General features: G+C 50.9%; 1 protein-coding gene across 13 annotated transcripts in view; it reads left to right on the top strand.

The window, feature by feature from the left end:
- Window positions 1–21,868, top strand: part of CELF4 (CUGBP, Elav-like family member 4) — a 357,363-nt gene that overhangs the window by 263,964 nt on the left and 71,531 nt on the right. For 7 of the 13 annotated variants that reach the window (XM_006835086.1, XM_006835096.1, XM_006835087.1 and 4 more), the window contains exon 3: window positions 12,848–12,926. In XM_006835086.1, coding sequence (XP_006835149.1) covers window positions 12,848–12,926 — 79 coding nt within the window. The remainder of the gene's footprint in view (window positions 1–12,847; window positions 12,927–21,868) is intronic. The other 6 variants (XM_006835094.1, XM_006835093.1, XM_006835088.1 and 3 more) reach the window with 2 other exon arrangements.

Below are 21,868 nucleotides of genomic sequence, written 5' to 3'. Positions count from 1 at the left end.
CCCTGACTCCCCCACTCTAATCCAATTTCTCATTGTATCCCACCCACCTTACCTGCCAAGCTCCTCAAAGCATTTACTCACCTAGATGGCCCCCATCCCTAACCCTGTTGTATCAGGGAGAGACTGGGATGAGGGAAACCTTTCTAAAAGCAGGCCTTGGCAGAGAACTTGGGACTGGGTCTCAGCCTGGGCTGCCTCCTTTGTTTTATTAACTCAGCCCCCACAGGTAGTTTGCCCCTGCCCTTTGGGTAAAAGCATTTAGCAAGAATGGATTCCAGAGAGAATGGTGGGTGGAGGCTCCGCATAAGATGGAAAGAGGGAAGAGAGCAGAGAAAAAGGAAAGCAGACAGCCCAAGCATTCCCAACCAATAGGCTCTGTCAGTGCTGGCTGCCTCTGGGCACTGCTGATCTGGGAAGCAGCCTGTTGCATAGCAACTGTGGGGGCTGTTTGTCAGGAGCTGGACCAAGGAACTTGTGCACAGCAAAGGGGGCTGCACTGAGGTCCCTGTGCCCCACCCTGTGTCCCCCCACCCTCTGCATGCTACAGGTTAGCTCAGGCTCAGATAGACACACTTGGTATGTTAACACCTGACCCCTTCCCAAGAGGACAAAGGATGCAGCCAGGCTAAAAGCCAGCCTGAAACCATGAATGAAAATCAACCTGAGGAGGAAGTTTACCTTACCTCAGTGGAGGTGGTAGCTGCTATTGAGTTGAGTTCAACGCATGGCGAGCCCATGTGTGAAGAGTGGAACTGCTGCATGGGATTTTCAAGGCGGGAACCTTTCAGAAGCAGAGTTCTAGACCTGTCTTCCAACAAGCCTCTGGATAGATTCCAAGCACCAACCTTTGTGCTGAAAATTGAGCACTTAATTGTGCCATGGTATAGCTATGTCAGATTGTTGAGTCCCTCCTAAACACAAGTCTTAGACTTCTGTCACCTCTTGGTACCAGGGAACCAGATACCAAAATCATGCTGGCACTTCTAAGCATTTATCTGGCATTTCTGCCACCTGGCCCTTCCCCCGCCTTTCCCGGCTCCACCCTTCTGCACACATCTGACTCGGGGTGTGTCTGAACATGGCCCCAGAGGAATTCTGCGCTTGCTGCAAATCCACTGTGGCCTCACTGCCCAAGCTCTAACCACCACGGTCCACATAAAGTCCTCCCCACTCCACCTGACCTGCCTGTCCAGTCATTCTCTTGTAACTGTCTCCATCCACTCCATCACACCTCACTGACTGGCCCTACCCTGAGCTCACCTCCAGGTCTCTGAGGGTTATTCCTACCCAAGTCTCCATCCATGTCCTAACCAGTTCTTCCATTTGCTCACTTGTCTCACTGAGTTTCAGTGAAGACTGCATGCAATAAACCTGTTGTACAATCGGGCTGCAAACTGCTAAGTCAGCAGTTTGAAACTACCAGCTGTTCTGCGGGAGAAAGATGAGGTTTTCCGCTCCCATAAAGATTTACAGCCTCAGAAACCCTGTACAGGGTCGCTATGAGTCGGGACCGACTCCACAGAACACAGCCGCCACCACCACGGTCAGCAGCAGGCAAGAATGGATGGGAAAACGTCACAGATTACAGTGTACAGAAGCCCTGGGTCATGCCGCTGGGTAATGCATTTGTCTGCTAACTGAAAGGTTAGACATTGAAGTCTACTCAGAGGCGCATCAGAAGAAATGCTTGGCAGTCACTTATGAAAATTCAGCTATTGAAAATTCTATGGCACACAGTCCTACTGTGACACACATGGGGTTACCATCAGAGTCAACCAGACCACCCCTGGTTCCTAGTACAGTGTTCCCATGCTCCCTAGCTTACCCACACCTCTCAAGTCTGACATTCCGTGTCAGCAAGTTTTCACATTCAGATTCAAAGCCAGAATACCCATGGGTCCTAGCAGGGTTCTGAAGAGACTTGAGTGCAGTGCTGCTTCATAGCCAGCTTCCTTCCATTCATCCCCACAAGGCCCCTTTGACTGGGCAGCAGACCAGAGTGTCATTGAGCAAACTCCATCAGGGAGGGCTTGCTGGAGGAGGAGGCAAAAGCTTTAGTTTTGAAGCAAATTGGAGAGGAGGTGAGGGATGAGTCGAATAATGGAAAGGGAGAGGGGCTTGCAGCCAGTGTGAGAAAGGGTAAGATGTCTCTACGTGACCAGAGGCAACCTAGAACACTTTGCCCAAGGGAAGCCTAGTGCCTTGGCTGTCAGCCAGCCCCACCCAGGCCCCTCAGAGCTAAGACTGAGTGAAGAGAGGGGTGAAGAGCTGACAGGCCTACATGCCAGTTTGTGTCCTGACCAACAAGCATCAGATGGCCTCTTCCGAGGGGGAGTGGGAGCAGAAACCAGATTTATTAAAAAAATCTTATCTGGAGGGTTTGCATTTCAATGGGCGGTGGATTTGCATATTTTAACAATAACCGCGGGTGCTTATGTCTGGTCAGAGCTCTCTGGCTGTCTCTCTAAACGATGATCACTGGTTCAGTAAGCCCTTCATAAGCTGAAGGGACAACATCGCCACTTGGCTGAATGAGAGGATTAAGAGGCTGGACAGAAGGAGGTCCCAGGAGTGCCCACTTTGGGCCTCGGGGAACTTCTGCCAAAAGGCAAGGTGGAGGCAAAGGGAACAGGGACAGTCATGGGGGTGAAATGGAGGGTTGAGCCATGCGTCCAATCTGTAAGGATCTATTGACTACCTATTTGTGTCAGGGACCACACTGGGTTCAGGGTATGCCGTGGAACAAAACCAGAGTGGGCCTTCCCTCATAGAGAGGGGACAGATATTAAACACACAGATACTCAAACTGCAACAGGATAATGAAAGGAAGAGTGAGGAGATGGGGGAGGGACACAAATTGCAAGTGAGTGGATTGTGAGTCACAGGAGAACAGAGCTCTGTGGGGCTGTCTTGGCTGTGATCTCTACGGAAGCAGATCCCTAGGTTTTTCTTCCTCAGCACCACTGGGAACATCCGAACCATCATCCTTTCAATGTGTAGTTGAGTGCAGGCCCTTTGCACCACCCAGTGACCCTATGGGGACCACAGGGACACTTGATGTAGATTACAAAACCAAGAGGGAAAGCATGAATGGTCTGGTGAGGCCTGACCCAGGCATGGGAGGTAAGCAGATAAGAACAGGCCACACCACCACTCTCACCCTATGAGGAGTTCTGCCAACTGACCTGGCTAAGATAGGGCTGAGTCTGAGCTGTGATCAGGTGGGTCCGGGAGAAGCAGGATCACTGCTAAGGTTGTCGCTGAGTCAGAACTTTCTGATGCCAACAGACAAAATTCCTGGCGAATTCTTAAACCCTCTCTATGTGTAATTTATTAAGGAGGTAATTAAAACATTAGTATATTTACAACAAGATACTAGTCATGGGCAGGGCTGTACCATTACCCCATGATCCTTCTCACTAGGGGATGCAGAAGCCCCCAGGCCAGCGCTTGTTTTTCTTTGAACATTTACTGACCGCCTACTATGCACAGCCTGGGAATTCAGCAGGAACAAGATGCAGGTCCTACCCTCCTGGGAGTTGAAATTAAAAACGTCTCCATGAATTCAGTTGTTAATTACCACGTGCCAAGTACTGTGAGGAGCCACATTAACTGCTAACCTAAAGGTTGGTGCATTGAAACAACCTACAGCGCCAAGGAAGAGAGAGCCAGCAACCTGTTTCTGTTAAGATTATAGCCAAGAAAGCCCGATAGAGCAGTTGTAGTCTGTCACACATGGGGCAGTCATGAGTCGGGGCCCATTCAACAGCAGCTAGCAACAAGTACTGAGAAGTCAGAGGCAGTGTGAGAGAACGTTGCTGGGCTCTTGCCACCTTTGGTGTCCACGATTTTGAGTTCTCACGGTCTCTATTGGGGTGGTCGATTCCTCACTAGACTTTGATACCAGTGACTGAAAATTCTCAGTCAACCCTGAGATTGTCCAAAGTTCATCTTTAAAAAAATCAATCTCCATCTTTTTTGTCATACACAGACCTTGGTTACCTGATGGTCTACCAAACGCCAGGTGCCTGGTTTGGGTGGATGTAGCCCAGAAACCCGTGTTGCGGGCCAGGTTTGTGGGAAGGTAACCTGTGCAGTCAGTCACATTGGGTCCCATATTCACAGGTATCCAAACTTGGAGCTGACTGCCCTGCAGTCGCCATCTTGAAATCCTTAATCCTATCTTTAAAAGTGTATAATTTGTAAAACTGTAATTGAAGTCCAATGCGACAATGGTGCATGTACCCAGGACTTGGCTCATACATGTTTCTGCCTCCTGAAGCCTCCCCACTTCCTCGACCCATCTGCTCTTCCCTCCCCACCCACCCCAAAACTACAGTCACCTTCTGCACCATCCGTGGCCTAGGCATGGTCGTGGGGAGGATGGGGTCAGGTCCACTCACCCTGTGGTCAGCTTGGACTGACTATCCCAGGCTGGCATCACTATGGCATGCCTGACAGGTCCACGGAGGCCAAGTCTCAGCAGGGATGAGCTTCTCATCCACCCCTGATCTAGGTACTCACAGTGTCATGGTGCAGAATTCACTTACGTTGCAGGGCCTTTGGGCCCATGGGTAGGGGTGATGCCTGACTGGACTTCCCTGCGGGAGTGTGATTTGTCAGTCCAGGCCAGTGGCAGGGACCCAGAAGACCTGAGCAGGCACCTCATCCATGTTGTGGGGCTCCAGGCACCATGAGTATTTGTATGCCCAAGGGAGCACTCCCTCAGGACTGGGCCTGGGGGACCCCATCGCCCTCCTTCTACCCTTCCTGAGTCTGGTCTGTCTCATCTCTATGGGCCAGATCTAGGCACCCTCCAGGGAGGATCCACAAGGGACGAATTGTGTAATTTTGGTGATTTCACATAGAAGTTAAATGCTCTGATATTTGCATTTAAAACTGCCACTGCACCATATAAATATGAACAGTGAAATTCATGTTAATAATTTAAATTTTCAGTTCTTCTTTACTTAAAATACATTAAATGGCAAATAAAAAAAGCACCATGACAAGTTGAGAAAGAAACTGTGAAAGAAAGAAAAAGCTTTGTATCTCAGTAGCTTCAAGGACACTTTTTCTTGCCTTTTGAACAGGGACCCTGTGTTTTCATTTTGCACTGGGTCCTGCATGTACGTTATCTCTCTCTTCCCAGGGCAGGGCTGCTGGGGGGTTGGGACTCCAGCACACGGGGTCTGCTTTGCTGTTGTTTCCAGATCCTCATGTGTGCTGAGGGACGGCAGCTTAACATCTGAGATCTCTGGGAGGATAAAGACAGAGCTGTCCGTGAACAGTAAGCGAGGTTATGAAGCAGGAACCCAGCTCCACACAAGTACACCCATGGGTGGGTGAGTGAGGGTGCTTTCTCCTCAGGTACCCCGCTTGAAAAGGTAGAAGAGACATGAGCTCTCGGTGGTCACAGCACATTTAGAATCAGCACCTCCACATGGATGTACTTCTTGGCATGGGGAGATAGTAGCTCTTCTGCTGAGCAAGGGACTACAGTGATCACACATCTTAGAAGAGGCCAGCAAGGACCTCTGGCTTTGAAGTTAGGTTACCCACTCTGAAATTACATGATGGGGAAGGGGATTGCTTAGCAGCCCTGTGGAATGCTCTTTGGCCTTGACAGCCACCTTAGCTATCCACCCCTACTCTCCACCACGTTTGACACAGTACAAGGCATTGGTCCAGACCTTCCAGGGCATTTCAGGTCCAGGAACAGGGGAGGCTGGTATGTTGAGAGCTGCTATGCATGTGTCCTCCATTACCTGTTTATGCAATTTCCTAGCCCATGTCATTTCTCTGGGGAGACCTATAATATCATACATGCACCCACAGCACATCCACAGGGTTAGGGTTTGAGGGGATCATGAAGAGGATCCCAGGTCCCAGCTCTCACTTGAGAGACAAGTTTATATTGTGTGTCTGTCTTTGTCTCACTCTCTCTCACATACACATGCACCCATAAGAGTCCAGTAATTCAGGGTCATGTGTGACCAAGAGGCTGAAGTAATCAGGGAAATTTTGTTGGAGGAGCTAGTGCTGCTCTAACAAAGCCCAGCAGGGTTTGTGAGGTTGACACAGGACCGGGAATCAACAGCTCTAACAAATACCACAAGTGGGAGGCTGAACAAACAGAAACATATTTCCTCAATTCAGGAGACTTTCTCTCCCTCTGTCAGCTCTGGGGGAAGGTCTGTCTCTCTTCTGCTCTTTTCCTTGGTTCCTTGGGGACTTCATGCAGCACGGCATTGTTGTGCATCTGTTCATCTTTGCTTCTGGGCCTGATCTGCTGGTTTTCTATCTCAAAGGTGATTGGTTTAACATACACCCTATATTGATATGGCCTTGAAGTCCTGGTGTGGCGCTATAAGTTAATGTGCTGGACTGCAGAGTCAGTTTGAACTGCAAGATTGGTGGTTAAAGCTCACCAGTCCACTCCTCGGAAACTCTATACAGGGTAGCTATAGGTTGGAACTGACTTGACGGCACTTAACAACAGCAACATACTGATAAGGCATTAGTAACATAACAAAGAAAATCCTGTTCCCCAAAGAATTGCATCCACAAGTATATATGCCAAACCCACTGGCATGATGACAATTCAGACTCCGTGATTGTGGAGGACGGGGTAGAACTGCCCCCACAGGTTTCCAAGACTGATTTTGATGGAAATGGAGTGTCACATCTGTCTCCACAGAGTGGCTTGTGGGTTCCAACCACCCACCTCTTGGTTAGAAGCTGAGTGCTTAGCCACAGGTATTTGTTATTTCTGTCAAGTGACTTCATGCCAGTTCTGACTCATAGCGACCCTGTACAGGATTTCCAAAGGAGTGAATTTGAACCACGGACCTTGCCCATCAAATCAACCTTACGGTCCAGGACTAGGAATTTAGAACGTGATTTTTGGAAGGACATTGCTCAATCCCTAACAGGCTTCAAACCTGGACATTTGAGGAAGAGAAGGTTTTGGATGGCCGGTGCGGAGGTACAGGAATGCTTTCCAGATAGCGAGAATGTCAAGCCCTTTCTAATTGAGACAGCACTGGGGGCCAGTGTGACAGACAGCACAGGCCTCAGGTACATGAAAAGTCAGGGGGCAGAGTCCAAGTCCTGGGGAGGGCTATTGTGAACCTAACAGTGGTCCTTCTAAAGCCCCATGAGTTTACAAGGGGCCGGCCTGGGTTCTCACCAGTGAAGGATTCCAGGGGCTCAGCCCAGGCCAGCTTTCAAGAAGGTTGTCAAAGCTGAAGAGGTCAGCCCCATCCTTGTCTGGGGACAGAACGCAGTTGGGTCCTCAGGGAGCACATGCCCAACCTCTGAGAGTCCTTGTAAGTGGAGAGAGGAAACACCACAGATAGAAACAAGCCCAGTTTACATCAGGACGAGGAGCAGCGTAACTGGAACCGGCAGGGTTAATCAGGGCCATCTCGCTGGGTGAAGTGCAGCAGACCTGCAGAGACCTGGGGAGGTAGAGTGAGGAGTGGGTTGCAGAAGATGCTGCTGGCCTAAGCAGAGGCAAGAGGAGGGGGTGGATGGTGGAGAGGAGAGGAGAAAAGACCAGTTGATCTGTCTGTCTGTTTGTCTGTCTGCCCACCAGTCACAGGCCTCTACTTCTGCAGGGAGCCACGCCGGACAGGTGAAGCCTTTCAAGCAGCTCAATCATCGTATTTATTCTAATTGTATCGTAATCGTCCCCAAGGAGCTTGGTTCAAATGAGCTTGACATTATTAAAATTTTAATGCCCAGTTTTCATAGCTGAATGAATATTTAAAGGGTATGTCCCAGCTTAAGTTATGATGATGAAGAAATTAATGGAATGTCTTGTTTAATGCATGGGTATGTGTTGACACAAAAAGTGGCAGCAGGGTGGGGAAGGGGAGGGGAGCCAGAGCCAGAGCGGAAGGGGCTAGGGACAGAGTGTAGCCTCCTGCCTGTCCTCAGCTTCAGTGGGGGGCCAGGAGGACACCAAGTCCCAGGTCAGGCACCAATTGCTTCCCCTGAGAGGGGGCCCCGCAATTAGCAGAAACACAATCCACAGAGTTAGTAATGTGTACCGGAGCCTGTCCCTGACTCCACAAGTCCCCCCTCAGGTGTTAGGCAGCAGAACACAGGACTGAAGACCACAGGGTTCTCCATGGGGATGGGATGTTAATGATACCTCATAATGAAAATCAGCAAGGCAGGTGCCCCCTAGGGTAACAAACTGGCTGGGAGAAATGGCTGGACAGAGGCACAAGGGACAGGGGAAAGAAAAGGCCCAAGAAGTGGACTCTTGTTCCTTGAATGAACAGTGTTCATCCACGAGGAGTACCTGGACCCATGTAGCCAAAGGGCTTTGAGGCTTTGAGGTGATGGCCCTAAGAGGGCACAGTCAAAGAAGGGTGCCTACCTACCACCACCCACTCATCCACTAACATCCAGTTCGTTCTTACTTGTCTGAATGAAATGGTATGTCAGTAGTTAAGGGTCGATGAGTCCATTCCCACTCATAGCAACCCTGTAGAGGGTTTCTGAGGAGAAGTTGGTGAGCTTGAGTTACAGCCTTGCAGCTAGCAGTCCAGTGCTTATCCTACAGCACCACACCAGGGCTCCATAGCAATCCTGTAAAGCAATATAGAACTGCTCATTAGGGTTTCTGTAACTGTAAATCTTTATAGGAACAGACAGTCGGATCTTTCTCCTAAGGAGTGGCTGGTGGGTTTGAACTGCCAACCTTGTGGTTAGCATCCCAATGCCTAACTCAGTGTGCCACCAGGGATCCTTAAAAGAAGTGCACTTACCCACCGCCATCCAGTTGACTCCGACTCACAGTGACAATAGCCCCTTCCCATTTTCCTTCCATTTCCCTTCTGGGCTCTTCTCCAGACTCCTCCGTCCCTGTCTCTGTATTCTTGTTGCTGCTGCACTACCCTCCCTCCCTCTGCCTTGGTCCTCTCTGCTGTCTCCTTCCCCACATCCTCACAAACCATCTCCTGGACCTGCCTCTCCCCTGCTTCCTCTCCCCCGGACAGACTGGTTCACTCTTTCCACTCCTCCCTCCTCAAGGCAGAACAAGCCCTTGGTGAGGCTGGACAGGACCCAGAGCCCAGAAACTGGCAGGGAGACCCTCAAAGGAGGAAGTGCAAGCTCCATTCAGGGTGAGTCCCTACAGAGCCATCCCGCTGAGCAGCCCTCCAGACACTCGGTTTCTAGCTCATCTCTCCATGGAGCTGGGCTCCTCTCTGACCACCCCCAGATCACAAGGGACATGAGACATGGCTCAGGAACCAGGAGTCTGTGGAAATGATTCACCTTTGTTCTGCCAGTCTGTCTGGAGCACCCTAGGGTGCCTTGCCCAGTATGGCTGAGGGCACATGGTGGCCAGGTGAGAACCTAGATCCCTGAAGGAAGCCTGGTCAAGTTGGAGAGAAGCCTGAGTAAGGAGCAAGCCCCCTGCCATGGTGGGGAGGGGTCTGCCAGAGGGTGGCATCAGGTCTGCCAAGTGCCTAGAGCTGAGGGTATAGGACGGTGGCTGGCGGTCTGTGAGAGGGGCGCCTGCTGAAGTAGAAAGGCCTGTGCTCAGGGTGATTTCATTTACCTTCCTCTAATTTACCCTCCTGGAAAATGGAACTCATCAGACCAGAAAGAGCAGGGCACAATCCCCCAAGCACACCCAACTTCTCTCAGCGCCTCACAAAAAGGAGAAGGCAGGACGCACAGAAACATCTGCAGTCAGGCAATGCCAGAGAAGGAGCCCCCTCCCATGGTCTTGCCTTTCCTCTCAGCATCATCTGTAAGGAAGAGGGGGGGTCTACGGGGTCTACCTCATCTCTCCCTCCTCTTCACACACATTCCCTCAGTTGGTCCCGTGGGCTGAGTGATAGAGCCTAGCTGGGTCTGTTTCCTCACTTCTGCCTGTTTTTTCTCAGTCAGACCCTCCTCCCTACTCCTCATTAAGGAAGAAGGATGCCCTACCTGCTCACCTGCTCCCTTACACTTTGGGCTTCCCTGGACCATCTTCTGTGTCCCACCCCATGGTCCTATCTCACCTGGTTCTCAGTGTCTCTGAACATGTAAGCAGATGTCAAGAGTTCCAATCTTGGCATCCCTCTTTATCTCCTGTGTGACCTGGGGCTAATTTCTTAGCCTTTCTGAAACTCCCTTTCCTCTATTGAAGTTAGAGATAATAATCTCCTCACATCCATTGCTGGGGAGATTCTCATAATCCAGCAAGATATTGTATGTGGCAGCTGCTCATGTTCTGAAGAGTGTTGTGTGCTCTTTGGGGGGGGTGGGCTGCCTGAGTACCCCCCTTGAAAGTCAGTTCCCAGCCTGAGTGTGCTTCTCCATGGCACCTGATGGGCAAGGGAGAAGTCCCCAAGGTCCCTTCCAAATGGGGCATCAAGAAATCTTAATGGACCTGCCTCAAAAGGTGACTAGACAGTCAAGAGGAGGTGGCTGGTGAGAGTTTAGGGTCAGAGTTTGCAGGCTGAGGACATGGACTTAGAGAAGGAAGGTTACTGGGACATGGTGAACAAGTGGTAGAAGAGGTGGTAGGGGCCAGATTGGACACACTGTACCTGATTTGGTTGCCCCAGAAGCCTGACCCCAATCTCCCCTTGTCAAAACGGACATGTTCCCTACTCACATGTGCCCTGGGCGATCCCTCCTCCTTCCAGAGCTGTTTTCCCAACTCATAGCAACCCTGTATAGAGTCTCTGAGGAGCAGCTGGCGAGTTTGAACCACCACCTTGGGGTTCAAACCAACCTTATGGTGGAGTGCTTATTCTATAGCTCCACACCAGGCCTTCCTGAGCAGCTGGGTGCAAATGAGTCCAAATCTACCAAGACAAATCTGTCATCAGATGGTTGCCCTGTGCCGCCCCATCCTGGCTAGATCCCAGCCTTGCCACTTCTTGAGGATTTGTTTTTCTCATTGGCAATCAGAGATAGTAATCCCTGCCTCAGAGAACTGTAATAATTCCATGACCAAGAAAGAGACAGAAATATGCCCAAGAGAATGCAATGGCCAGAGTAGAGTCTGAGTCAGTCCCTGGGGCCTTTCCAGAGTAGGAGAATATTGCAGATGTTTTTGGAAGACTAAGAGTCAGGAGAGTTCCAGGAGGAAGAAAGGAGCAGCTTAGAAAAGGGTGAGCAGTGCCCTAGGATACCCAAAGACACCTGGCTCCCTCACAGAGCCCAGCATCCCCTGAAACCAGCCCCACGGCCTGATGCCTGGGTGAACTTCTGGACCCTTCCCTCAAGGTCTGGAAAGAAGGGAGTTTGTGGAAAAGGCAACCAAAAAACCCATTGCTATCAAGTTATGATTCCAACTCATAACAACACTCTAAGACAGAGTAGAACTGCTCTTAGGGTTTCTGAGACTGTAAAGCTTCACAGAACACACAGCCTCATCTTTCTCCCACAGAGCAGCTGGTAAGTTTGAACCACCAATCTTACTGTTAGCAGCCTAATGCTTAGCCCACAGTATGACCAAAATTCCTTATGAGGTAGCCAGGGTCCCTTAGACAGAAAAGGTATTTCATTATGTCCCTTTCCTTTGTCCCTGTAACTGGCATCTCTGTGACAAGGCAGTTGCCTATGCATGACAGAGCTTTCAGTCAGAGTATCTTTCCCTCTGCTCCAAACGGGAGTGCGGAGTGGGACTTGACTCCTGACCACCCTCGCAGTGGTCCTATCTGTGCCACCTCACCTTTTCCTGTCTGCTGTGTCCTGCCTCCTACCTCTGTCCTTGGTTGCTGTGCTTCACCTTGCTGAGTCATGGGTACCCACACCACCCTCCCATCCAGTTGTCCTGACGTAGCCAAAACTTGCTTCAAATCCTGAACCAGGAGGTCTGGGGACACTTCGTGACTGAGTCCAGCCCTGTACTGAGGGGAATTGGCAGCATCATCATGTGGTGCCGGCTGGGAGGGCAGGAATTGCCCAGGTTCTCAGACTATTCCAACCACCAGTTAGCCTTAGGAATCAACTGAACTTCTTTTTGCCTCAGTTTATCCACCTAGAAAATGGGGGTTTTAGAACAAGTCATGCTTGAGTCTCAGGGTCTGTGATTGAGAGAAATTCAAATGAGATGCGAATGAGGGACGTGCACGTGCATAACAGGAAAAAGGGATGAAGTGTGAGCCCATTTGAATGATTCTTATTTTCACAGTTTGTTTTTTACTTGGGACCTCTGGGCTGGAGAGCCCACCCTGGTGCTTCCCCAAAGCAGGGAGGGTTGAAGACAGGCTCAGGAGCCTGATGCTTGGAGTTCAGAGACCCCTAGTGGCCTGAATGGGGAATTGACACGATCCCAAAGAGGCCGGTGGATGGCAGCTTGGGGAATCAGGTCTTGTCACAGAGAGCTAGTGACCGTGCTCAGCTCTGCCCCGTTCCAGATGACATCTCTGGCTTCAGTCAGAGGCTCCAGGGCCTCAGCCACCCCCTGGCCCCACAACCCATGTCTTAGAGCTGAAGCTTGCTACCAAACCTTGGTCTAGCAGGATCAGTCTGCAGCCAGAGAAGCTGTCTGAGGTGAAGCAGGCTAGGCCAGAGGTGGGCCAAGGGAGCATGAGGGACTCATGAAATAGAAGGTCAGGGGACATGCATTTCTGCCAGTCCCGGATTCTGATCTGACAGGCTCACAGAAACTGCTCAAAGGTGGAGTGGGGTGCTGCGGGGTCTCCTGAAATCACGGCCGTGGGGAGTGCGCAAGGGGAGTGGATGAGCTTCAGTGACAAGTGCGTTGGTATATGGGTGTGGTGGTATTCGTGTGCTCATCGTGTGCTAACATGCACCTGTGTGGAGTTCCTGCTCCCCTCCCCAGGCCTCCTCTAACTCTGCCCCCTGTGCTCTGTTGCAGATGAACCGACCGATCCAGGTGAAGCCAGCGGACAGCGAGAGCCGAGGAGGTAGTAGCTGCCTACGCCAGCCCCCTTCACGTGAGGGCCCACTTGTCTCTGCCCCTCCACTCTCCCACCTTCTCTCTCCCCACTGCAGCGGCCCCCTGCCTCCTCCTGCTGCCCCCTGGGAACCTCATGGGTCATGGGGAAGGGAGGTTGACTATAGGACTGAGAGCTCTGGTGACTGCAGAGAGCAAAAGGAATGGGGGAGATTGAGCCGCCAGGTGGTAAGGTTTGTGCCTTCCTGTGAATGAATAAGCAGCATGTATTGGGGCCTCCTCTGTCCCACCTCTGTGTCATCACCAAGGAGCACCAACTGTGAAAGGTGGAATCTGCTGGGCCAGAATATCGGAAGCTTGAGTTGCTGCCCTGGGAGGGTCAGGCCAACACAGTGCAATTCTGGGAGGGACACTTGATAGGGAGTTAGAAGGCCTATGAAGCTGGTCCTGAGGCAGGCTGTGATGGTAGATACAGGCACGCTGGGAGGTGTTTAGAAAGAGTCAGGGGAGGAAGACCCGGCCTCACCCCACAAATGATGACCCCAGAACGTGGAACCTACCAAAGCTGAGTTTGAGATGGCTGAACCTCTCCAGAGAAACCAGGGGTTACTGTTGGGGTTACTATCATACCCAGTCCCCTCTAGGAAGGACCTGGTCACACCACTAGAACAAGAAAACTAAGGGAGAAGCGAAGGCACAGGAAACTCCTTCAGCATAAAAAGTCAAGCTTCCATCGCCAAGATGCTGGGTCCTCCATGATACACAACCCTGTTCCACCTCACCTGTGGGAGAGAGACACATCATCCCCAAAGGATGAGGACCATTCGCAGGTCCCTGGCCTGGACAGCTGACCTGGAGGATGGAGAAGAGACATTAGTGTCCTTCCTGCCAGGGGATGGCCCTCACCTTCGTAGAAAGGGCTTCTGGCTCTTCTGACTCTGATCATCAGCTCCACAAACCCACCCCACAGGACCTCATCTCTATGGGGTCCTGCTGGCACAAGCCCTGAATTATACTCTTGGGCTCTTTCCTGGGCAGGTAGTCCAGAGGCCCCCAAGAGGCTCTGTCCTCTTTACCAGTATGGGACCCATCCCACTACCGAGGCCTCAACCAGGTCCTGAGAAGGGCCCACCAAAGGGGAGAGGGGGAAAGGGGATGCCTACCTCCTGCTGTCCCCGACAGTGGGAGAGAGAAATTGTCAGAAAAGATTGTGAACCTTTCATGGGGTTTCACAAGTTCACATGGTTTTCCCCACACGATGTGGTGAAAAACTGTTTGCTATATATTAGTCAATATAAGCACCAGTAAGTCCCTGTTTACCTTGCTTTTTGGGTGATCGGCCCATGCTCCCATAACCCTCTCTTCCTCTCTGTTGGGTTCAGTAGTTTGTTGTGATGGCCATGCAGAACTCACAAACCACACTCCCAACTATGGGCTTCTTAGGGAAGCAACAGGTTCCTCAGGGTCTGAAACCACTCAGGAGACAGTTCTTCCATCAGGACAGCCTCTCAGCCAGGCCCAAAGGCAGGCCTTCCCCTCAACCTCTTGGCCTGGCCTGTTCCCTGACCTGCTCGGGCAAATGGTACAAAGCTCTTTAGCTTTAACAATAAGTTCCCTGGGCTACTACACTCCACCCGTAAGCTTCAGCCTGAATACTCAGCTCTCTTGCTCTTTGGGTTGGCAAACCTAGTACCCAGAGGCATCCCACTCTGCCAGGAACCCTCCTTCCCCAAGGGTCTCAGCTCTCTAGCTCTGTGGGCATGGAAGCACCATCACCTGCCAGCTTCCTACTTCTGCGACCTCGGATGCCACTGTTTCTCAGACACTGCTTCTCACCATCTCTTGTCATCTCTGGTGTCACAGCTCGCTCTTCCCATCTCCTGGGTCTATGAGAGGGTCTCAGCACAGGGATCATGAGTCCAAAGGGTACACGGCTCTCCTGATCTTTCTTGTCTTTCTTAGTGGTAGTGAGGTTCCCCCTTTCGGCCTCTAGGTGGTCTCATTTTAAACCTTGCAGGTTAGCGAAACTGAACAGTCCTGCAGTGCTGGCGTGGCGCTGTGGGTTAGTGCGCTGGACTGCAAAGTTGGTTTACACCACAAGGTCGGTGGTTCAAGCTCACCAGCTGCTACTCGGAAACCCTATACAGGGTGGCTATGGGTCAGAACTCCACTGCACTTAACAATGACAACAACACCTTATTTCCATGGTCCCTTCACTAGGGTTCCATGAACTTTATTTGCATTATTAACAAGCTGTCAAATCCCCTTAGTGGGCCACTAGCACCTTGTTGGTATATTTCCACGGAGTCATTTTGTGGGCTTTATAAGACCAGGGTGAGAAAGGCCATATAAAAGCGATCGATAGCACTGCATCCTCTGAGCACCTGAAGCGCCTCTGATACCCGCATCCTGGCAGTGACAGGACACTGTCCTCACACAGCCTCACTCAAGTCTCCCCTCATGGGCTCCAGAGCTTGGAGGAGATGCACATGAGGAATGAGGGCCTTCTCAAGGAAACAACTCTAGAAGGCAGGGTCCGGAGTCTTGTAGCTCTGGCTGGGGGTAAGTTTCAAGGATAGGAGGTGTCACCCTTGGTCCTGGAGAGGCTGGGGCAGGCTGAGGCCTTGGACAAGGCTGACATTTGAGTTAGCTTTGAAGGAAAGGGAGAGTCCATACCTGAAAAAGAAGCAGTAATGGGGCCCCACTGAGGGGAGCCAGACAGATGCCCTGTGATGGGATTGGACAGGTCAAATTTCAGCTGTTTTTTTTTTAAGCCAGAGTGATGTGTCAGAAACCACTTGTGCCCAGCTAGGCTTTGCTGAGCTTTAACTCAAACCCCTTCCCTCTTACTCTGCCTCCCAGGCTACAGTTCTCTGACTTCAAGTTGCTAACCTCATCTCCTTTCTCCCATATATCTCCTACCGCTGACACTTGCCCTAAACCGGATTAATCAGCTCTTTTATTTTCCCTGCAGTAGAGGGGGGATGGGAGGAAGGAGCCAAACCTAAACATCTATCTATTAATTGCATATTCAATATTAAACCATGAGAAGATACTGAGTCAGCACTATCACCAAGCCATTAAAAAAAAGAAAGTCGGTTTAAAATAATTTAATATCCATTAAATTCTTCTTCTAGGGGGAAATGGATAGGGAGGTGAGGTGAACATTGAGAAAAATTAAAGGAATGGGAACCTGAAGGAGGAGCCAGGAGGGAGAGATGGGAGTGGGCGGGAGGATATGGGGAGGGGCTATAGAAAAAGACAAGGGGAGACCTGGGGGGGAGGGGGGCTGAGGGAAGACTGGTGGATGAGTTGGGGGCACAGTGAGAAAGAGAACGGAGAAGCTGGGAAAGGAAGTGCCCCCACCCCTGGCTTAGCAGTGAGCCCTTCTCTGTATTCCAGTTCCAGAAGCTCTGTTCCCAGGACAGACAGGATCCCAAAGACCCTGAGGACATGGGACATGTGTGCTCTCTGGATGCACTAAATGTTCCCACGCTGCACAGAGAGCGATGATTCATTTTTGGTGTAGGGTTAGACATATCTAATGTCCAAGAAAGCTGTTATTTACCGAGTTATTTACTGAGGATTGGGCACTTTATACAGATATGTTTCATACATGCAGCCACCTGAGGTATACTTGCTGTTACTGTTGTTAAGTGACATTCTGACCCTGTATAGGGTTTCAAAGGAGTGACTGGTGGGTTTGAACTGCTGACCTTTGGGTCCAGTACTTATCCTTTACTTGCCCCACTTAAATGCACAAATCAAGGCACAGAGAGATTAGGTAACTTGTTTAAGATGACAGTTTGTAAGTGGTATAGCTTCCTCTTTGTCAGCCACAGGTACCTGAACTTTCTACGTTCCTTGGACTTCTGGGATGTTCTCTTGGTCTCTCAGCAGCCAGCTCAGGAGGAAATGGGATGGTATCATAGGCAATTATCATCCTAGGGACTCTTTCTCATGGTGGCAGAGTGGGGAGGAACAGGGACTAAGATGAGAGAGGCAAGGCCAAGCTGAGCAAGGAGCTCCCAGCTACCCACGAGGCATGAGGGACTTAGGCTGGAGCAGTCAGGGAGCATTGCCCAGTAGAGGTGGGAATTGGACCAAGTAGTGTGGGCTTGGCGAGAGATAGTGAGGGCACAAAGTAAAAGTGAGACGTTCACTGCTAAGCCAGGGGTTGGACTTGTCCTCAGTGGAAACCACTAAACCTGGTGGGAAGGTATCTTAGCTTATTACTGCTACCGTAGAAATGTCACAAGTCCCTCCCAGTTTAAGGAGCTGGAAGTCAGAATTCAGGCTGCTGGCTGACTGGTCCTGGTGTAGGATGAGCACTGAACTCTAGTTGCAAGGTTGACGGTTCAAACCCACCAGAATCCCTATACAAGGTCACTGTGAACCCGGACCTACTCAGGGCACTCACCAACTCAGGGCACTCACCAACACTGAAATGTCCTCATTAACATAACAAAGAAAATGTGATTCTATAGTGAGATTCCATTCACAGGTATAGTGGTTAGGATTGACAACACATTTTTGGGGGGGATACAATTCAATCTAGAAGAGAAGGTATCCCAGAAGTGAATGTCCCTGGACAGGAAAAGCAGAGTTCTGACTAAGCATGGAAAGAAAGCCAGGAGTGAGAGAGCCCTAGCAGTGGCCACCTCTCAGCACAACTGAGCCAGCTGAACCCACAGAGCACGCTGGAGCAAGTTGTATTCAAATCAGATTCACCCCCAAATCTGTAAACTACGCCATTACCCAGGGGTTTGTAGGCAGACTGGGGGAAACAGAGGAGCCAGATGGCAAGCGCTCATCACCCTCACAGACAAGGGTACCATCCCCCAGGGCACATGGTCCAGTTCCTTTGCCTTCTGGAACTCACCCCAAAGAGCAGTGTCATTATTAATACCTATAGCTGTGTTTCCCTGCAGCCCCGCGCTTCACCCTCCTCTCAGGTCTAAGAGGAGGTGAGTGTTAAGGTCAGAAGACAGAACCAGGCCCTCACCCAGGCCAGGTACATGAAGAAGACGGTCTGACCTCTGGCAGCAAACTTGCCCAGGGACCCCCAGTCTGAACTAAAGGAGGCTTGGTGGGGAGGCATGCTGGGACTGAGGTGTGTGCCAAGGTCAGTGACCAGACAGGGGCCTTAGGAGGGATCAAGTGGCTAGACCTGGGTCAGGCATGTTGTTGTTGTTGTTGTTGTTAATTGCCTTCAAATCGGTTCCAACTCATAGCGACCCTATATAGGGTTTCCAAGGAGCAGCTGGTAGGCTTGAGCCAAGGTGGGGAGAGGAGGCTGGCAGCCACTGGGAATCCACTTCCCCAGCTTCCTTTGTGGCCCCTAGCTGTGTTTGCTGCCATTTCCCATTGGTGGAATAAAACCGGGTGACTCCCTTTGTGCCCCAGCCCCAGCCCCAGCCACTGCTTCCCTGGCAAGGGCATTTCCTACAGTGCCACACCAGCAGACATTAAGTCCACTGCCATGGAGTCAATTCCAGTTCATAGTGACCCCTATATAGGGTTTCTAAGACCAGGGAGTCCTGGTGTGGTTCTGTAATATAAGCACTGGACCATAAAGTTTAGTTAGTACCACAAGGTCCACGGTTCAAACCCACAAGCTGCTCCTTGAAAACCCTATACAGGATCACTATGAGTCAAAGCCAACTCAATAGCATTTAACAAGAAGACTATAAATCTTATGGTAGCAGACATTTGCATGCTCTTACTCCATATACACCCAAACATACCTCAGCAACTATGTGCTATTGTCCCTGATTCCCTGAGAGCCCCCAGACTCCCATCAACAGAAACCACCCCACCTCCCACCACAACTATCTATTGGCTAGAAGGGTTAGCTAACGCAGGCTTCATCCATGCAGTGCTTGGAGAAGCCGCTGCACAGAAACACACACACACATTGCACACAGTAACACCCACAACCACAGCCACACACAGACAAAAGCACCCACACACACAAGCCCGATTTCACACACAATACCAGTGAGGCTGAATGTAAATGCCCTTGCCAGGGAAGTGGTGGTTGGGGCTGGGGCACAAAGGGAGTCACCGGGTTTTATTCCATCAATGTGGCAGAAAACATAGCTAGGGGCCACAAAGGAAGCTGGGGAAGTGGATTTCCAGGGGCTGCCAGCCTGCCTCTCCCCACCTTGGCTCTTTGTTGCACTCTGTTTCTCGATGTTTGTCTTTCTCTCTCATTAGTATCCACACCCGGAAGAAGTAAAGTCAGGTTCAGACCAGCTGGGCCTTGGAGTAACAGGCCTAAGGCTTGTCGGGGTTCGCTGTCCCCAGGTTAGGTAGGGGGCAGTTTGTGCATTTAGGAGTCCCTCGAGAGGGACCACAGGCAAGAATGACAAAGGTCTTCCCTGGGGATCTACACACTGACCTGTAGACCCGCCCCCCCCCCCCCCCCCCCTCTCCAAACAGAATCAGGCCTGATCACCTAAGGAAGTATCCATTACAGGTCCACGGGGTAGCTGATGAGGACCAGCAGAAGAGAGGGCCCAGCACAAGAAGGGGCCACTGAGGAGAACAGAAGTCAAAGAGGCAGCTGAGAATAAAACCAAGAAGAGCCCTTGGGGAGGAGAATGAGGAGGTTATGGAAGGGTAGCAGGAGACCTCACTCCCTGATGGGATATTCTTTTACTTCAGCCTGAGCTTCTGTCTTAAACAGCGGTCCCCTGAGAGGGAACACAGAATCTGTGGACTCCCTAGGTGAAGAAATGAAGGGACCTCGTTCATGCTCCCACCCCCCCAGGCTCTTAAGTCTTTCAGAAGAGGCTGGGGCTGAAATACACTAAACAGGTTTTCTCCATCCTCCCCTCCAAGTACTCAGCTCTCCACCAGCTTCCCTCTCTCCCTCCTGTCCATGTGTCCTAGTCTCCCCTGTCTCTCAGCCAGTCTCTGACTGGACGAGGAAGACACGGGCAGGTGCAATCGCCTGTGAGTCATTTCGATTCCACTCCGGTTCCCAGGCAAGGCCCTGACCGACAGTCATTTAGCCAAGTGCGTCCGTGCAGCCTTTTGCTGTTCCCCAGTTCATTGAACGGGCGTGTCTACAGGGCGTCCTTCTCCTGCACGCTGTGGAGTCCTGCTGGGCCAACTAATGAGGTTGGACACAACTCATGTGAACGTGGCTCCTGGCTCTGGGGTCCTCCCTGAGGCCATGTTCCCCACCATAAAACTGTGGCTGATTCCTTCCTCTGACCCCTTCCACCACCACCATCTGTAGTTCCATCGATTCCTGTAGCTTTTTAAATCCTATTAAGTTCCTCATTTCTCCTCTGAGCATTATTTTATGTCTAAACAAGCAAAGGCAACTTCCTGGCCAGGAAGGTTTCAAGGGGCTACTGGAGACCAGGTGAGGGGTATGGGCACAGGTGTGGGCAGTCAGGTTGCTGTGTAGTTCTGGGGTCCCAGGGCCATGAACTGGAGACCCATGGCCAGGTTTCTCCCTTCTAGATCTTTCTAGCAATTTATTCACATACACTAGGCAGATGTTTTAGAGGGGTTAAATGAAATGTATGTGCAGCATGGTCCTGCTTTATAAAAATTTAATTTACTGAAGTTTTAACTTTCCAGTCTCAGAAAGCAATGAACTACTTATTTTACAAAGACTCCTGGATGAAGAAGCCCATGGCCCAGAAAGGAGGGGTCCATAGAACCACAAAACTAATGGACTAGGGCCCATGGCACATTGGAGAGAAATCTGAAACCACACAAATAGGAAATAAGGTATATTACTCCAAAAAAGCATATTACTCCAAACAGTCCCCTAGATGCTGTGCAGGGATGCAGGGGGCCTGTGAAGGACAAGTGATACCTAAGGCCTTGTGGGTCTCCTGGGCTGAGGTTCTCTTGGAGTCTGGGGGACAGACTCAGGCCCCAGTGAAGGAGGGTCCCATGGCAGGGGCCCCACCATCTCAGCCTCAGTCTCCTCCCTTTGTGGCATCAGCCAGCTTCCCCTGGGGTTCAGCACATCCTGACTTCTAATTTGGGGATCCTGGTTTATACCTTGCCTGGGAGAGTCTCAAATGAGCAGAACACCTCAACCCAGCCCAGGGGGTACAGTCCTGGTATGAGAGGTGTCTAGTGACTGAGAACCCAGAGCAGCAGCCTGAAGGGACCTGCACCTCAGAGCAGGAAGCACCCCTCCCCACATAAACCCCCAAAGCTGGGTTGTGTGTATACTGCACATACCACTGGGGAGCTCTGGGGAGCACAAGATCACCTCTATCACCAGTTTTGCACTGTGCAGGGTGTGCACACACAAGCATATTTGGGGAGTTTTGCTTGTGTGTTTGGGGAGATGCGTTTCCTTGTTCCCCCAGCTGGGCCCTTGTCCAGACCCACAAATCCTCAGCTTAAAGGAACCTTGACTTCACAACCTTCCCACAGTGACTTTCCAAGAGGCCTCCTATTCTTCCTCACAGCTGTGTCTGGGATCCTTGAGGAGGGGTGGTCATGGTACAGGAGGGAGGACTTTTGGGTGAGGGATGGCCCCTCTTAGACTCAGAATAGCCCCCAGGGGTCATCCATCCAGTCCCTGTCTTTTTAAGAACTATTAAGAAGAAAGGCAGCTCCGTAGCCACTCTCAGCTCCTTCTGTTTCATCAGCCTGTCCTGTCTTAGTCTCATCTGAATTTCCTGAGCTGTACATTGTAATGTTTTCCTTGAACATCAGTCCCAGAGCCAGCATCTCAACAGATCTTGTGTACACTTGAATCCCAGGTTTATTTGGGAACTGATGTTTAAGACAAGGCATTGCAGCATTCGTGTTAGACATAAGACAGCACAGCCTAGACAATCTGAGGTGCTCTGGGAGCACCCTGGGGCAGTACACGCTGCAGACCCTGCCTGACTGGTGCTCAAAGAAGAGCTGAAAGATTAAACCTCATAACCACACCAAGTTGCCCACACAGGACTCAGCTTCTTTGATGGTTAGGAAGTTCTCTCACAAATCTAA

This window comes from Chrysochloris asiatica, unplaced genomic scaffold, assembly GCF_000296735.1.
Source record: "Chrysochloris asiatica unplaced genomic scaffold, ChrAsi1.0 scaffold00015, whole genome shotgun sequence".
In the NCBI taxonomy this organism is placed as follows: Eukaryota; Metazoa; Chordata; class Mammalia; order Afrosoricida; family Chrysochloridae; genus Chrysochloris; species Chrysochloris asiatica.
Note: the sequence above shows the minus strand (reverse complement) of the source record. Positions and strands in the feature narration are given on the sequence as shown.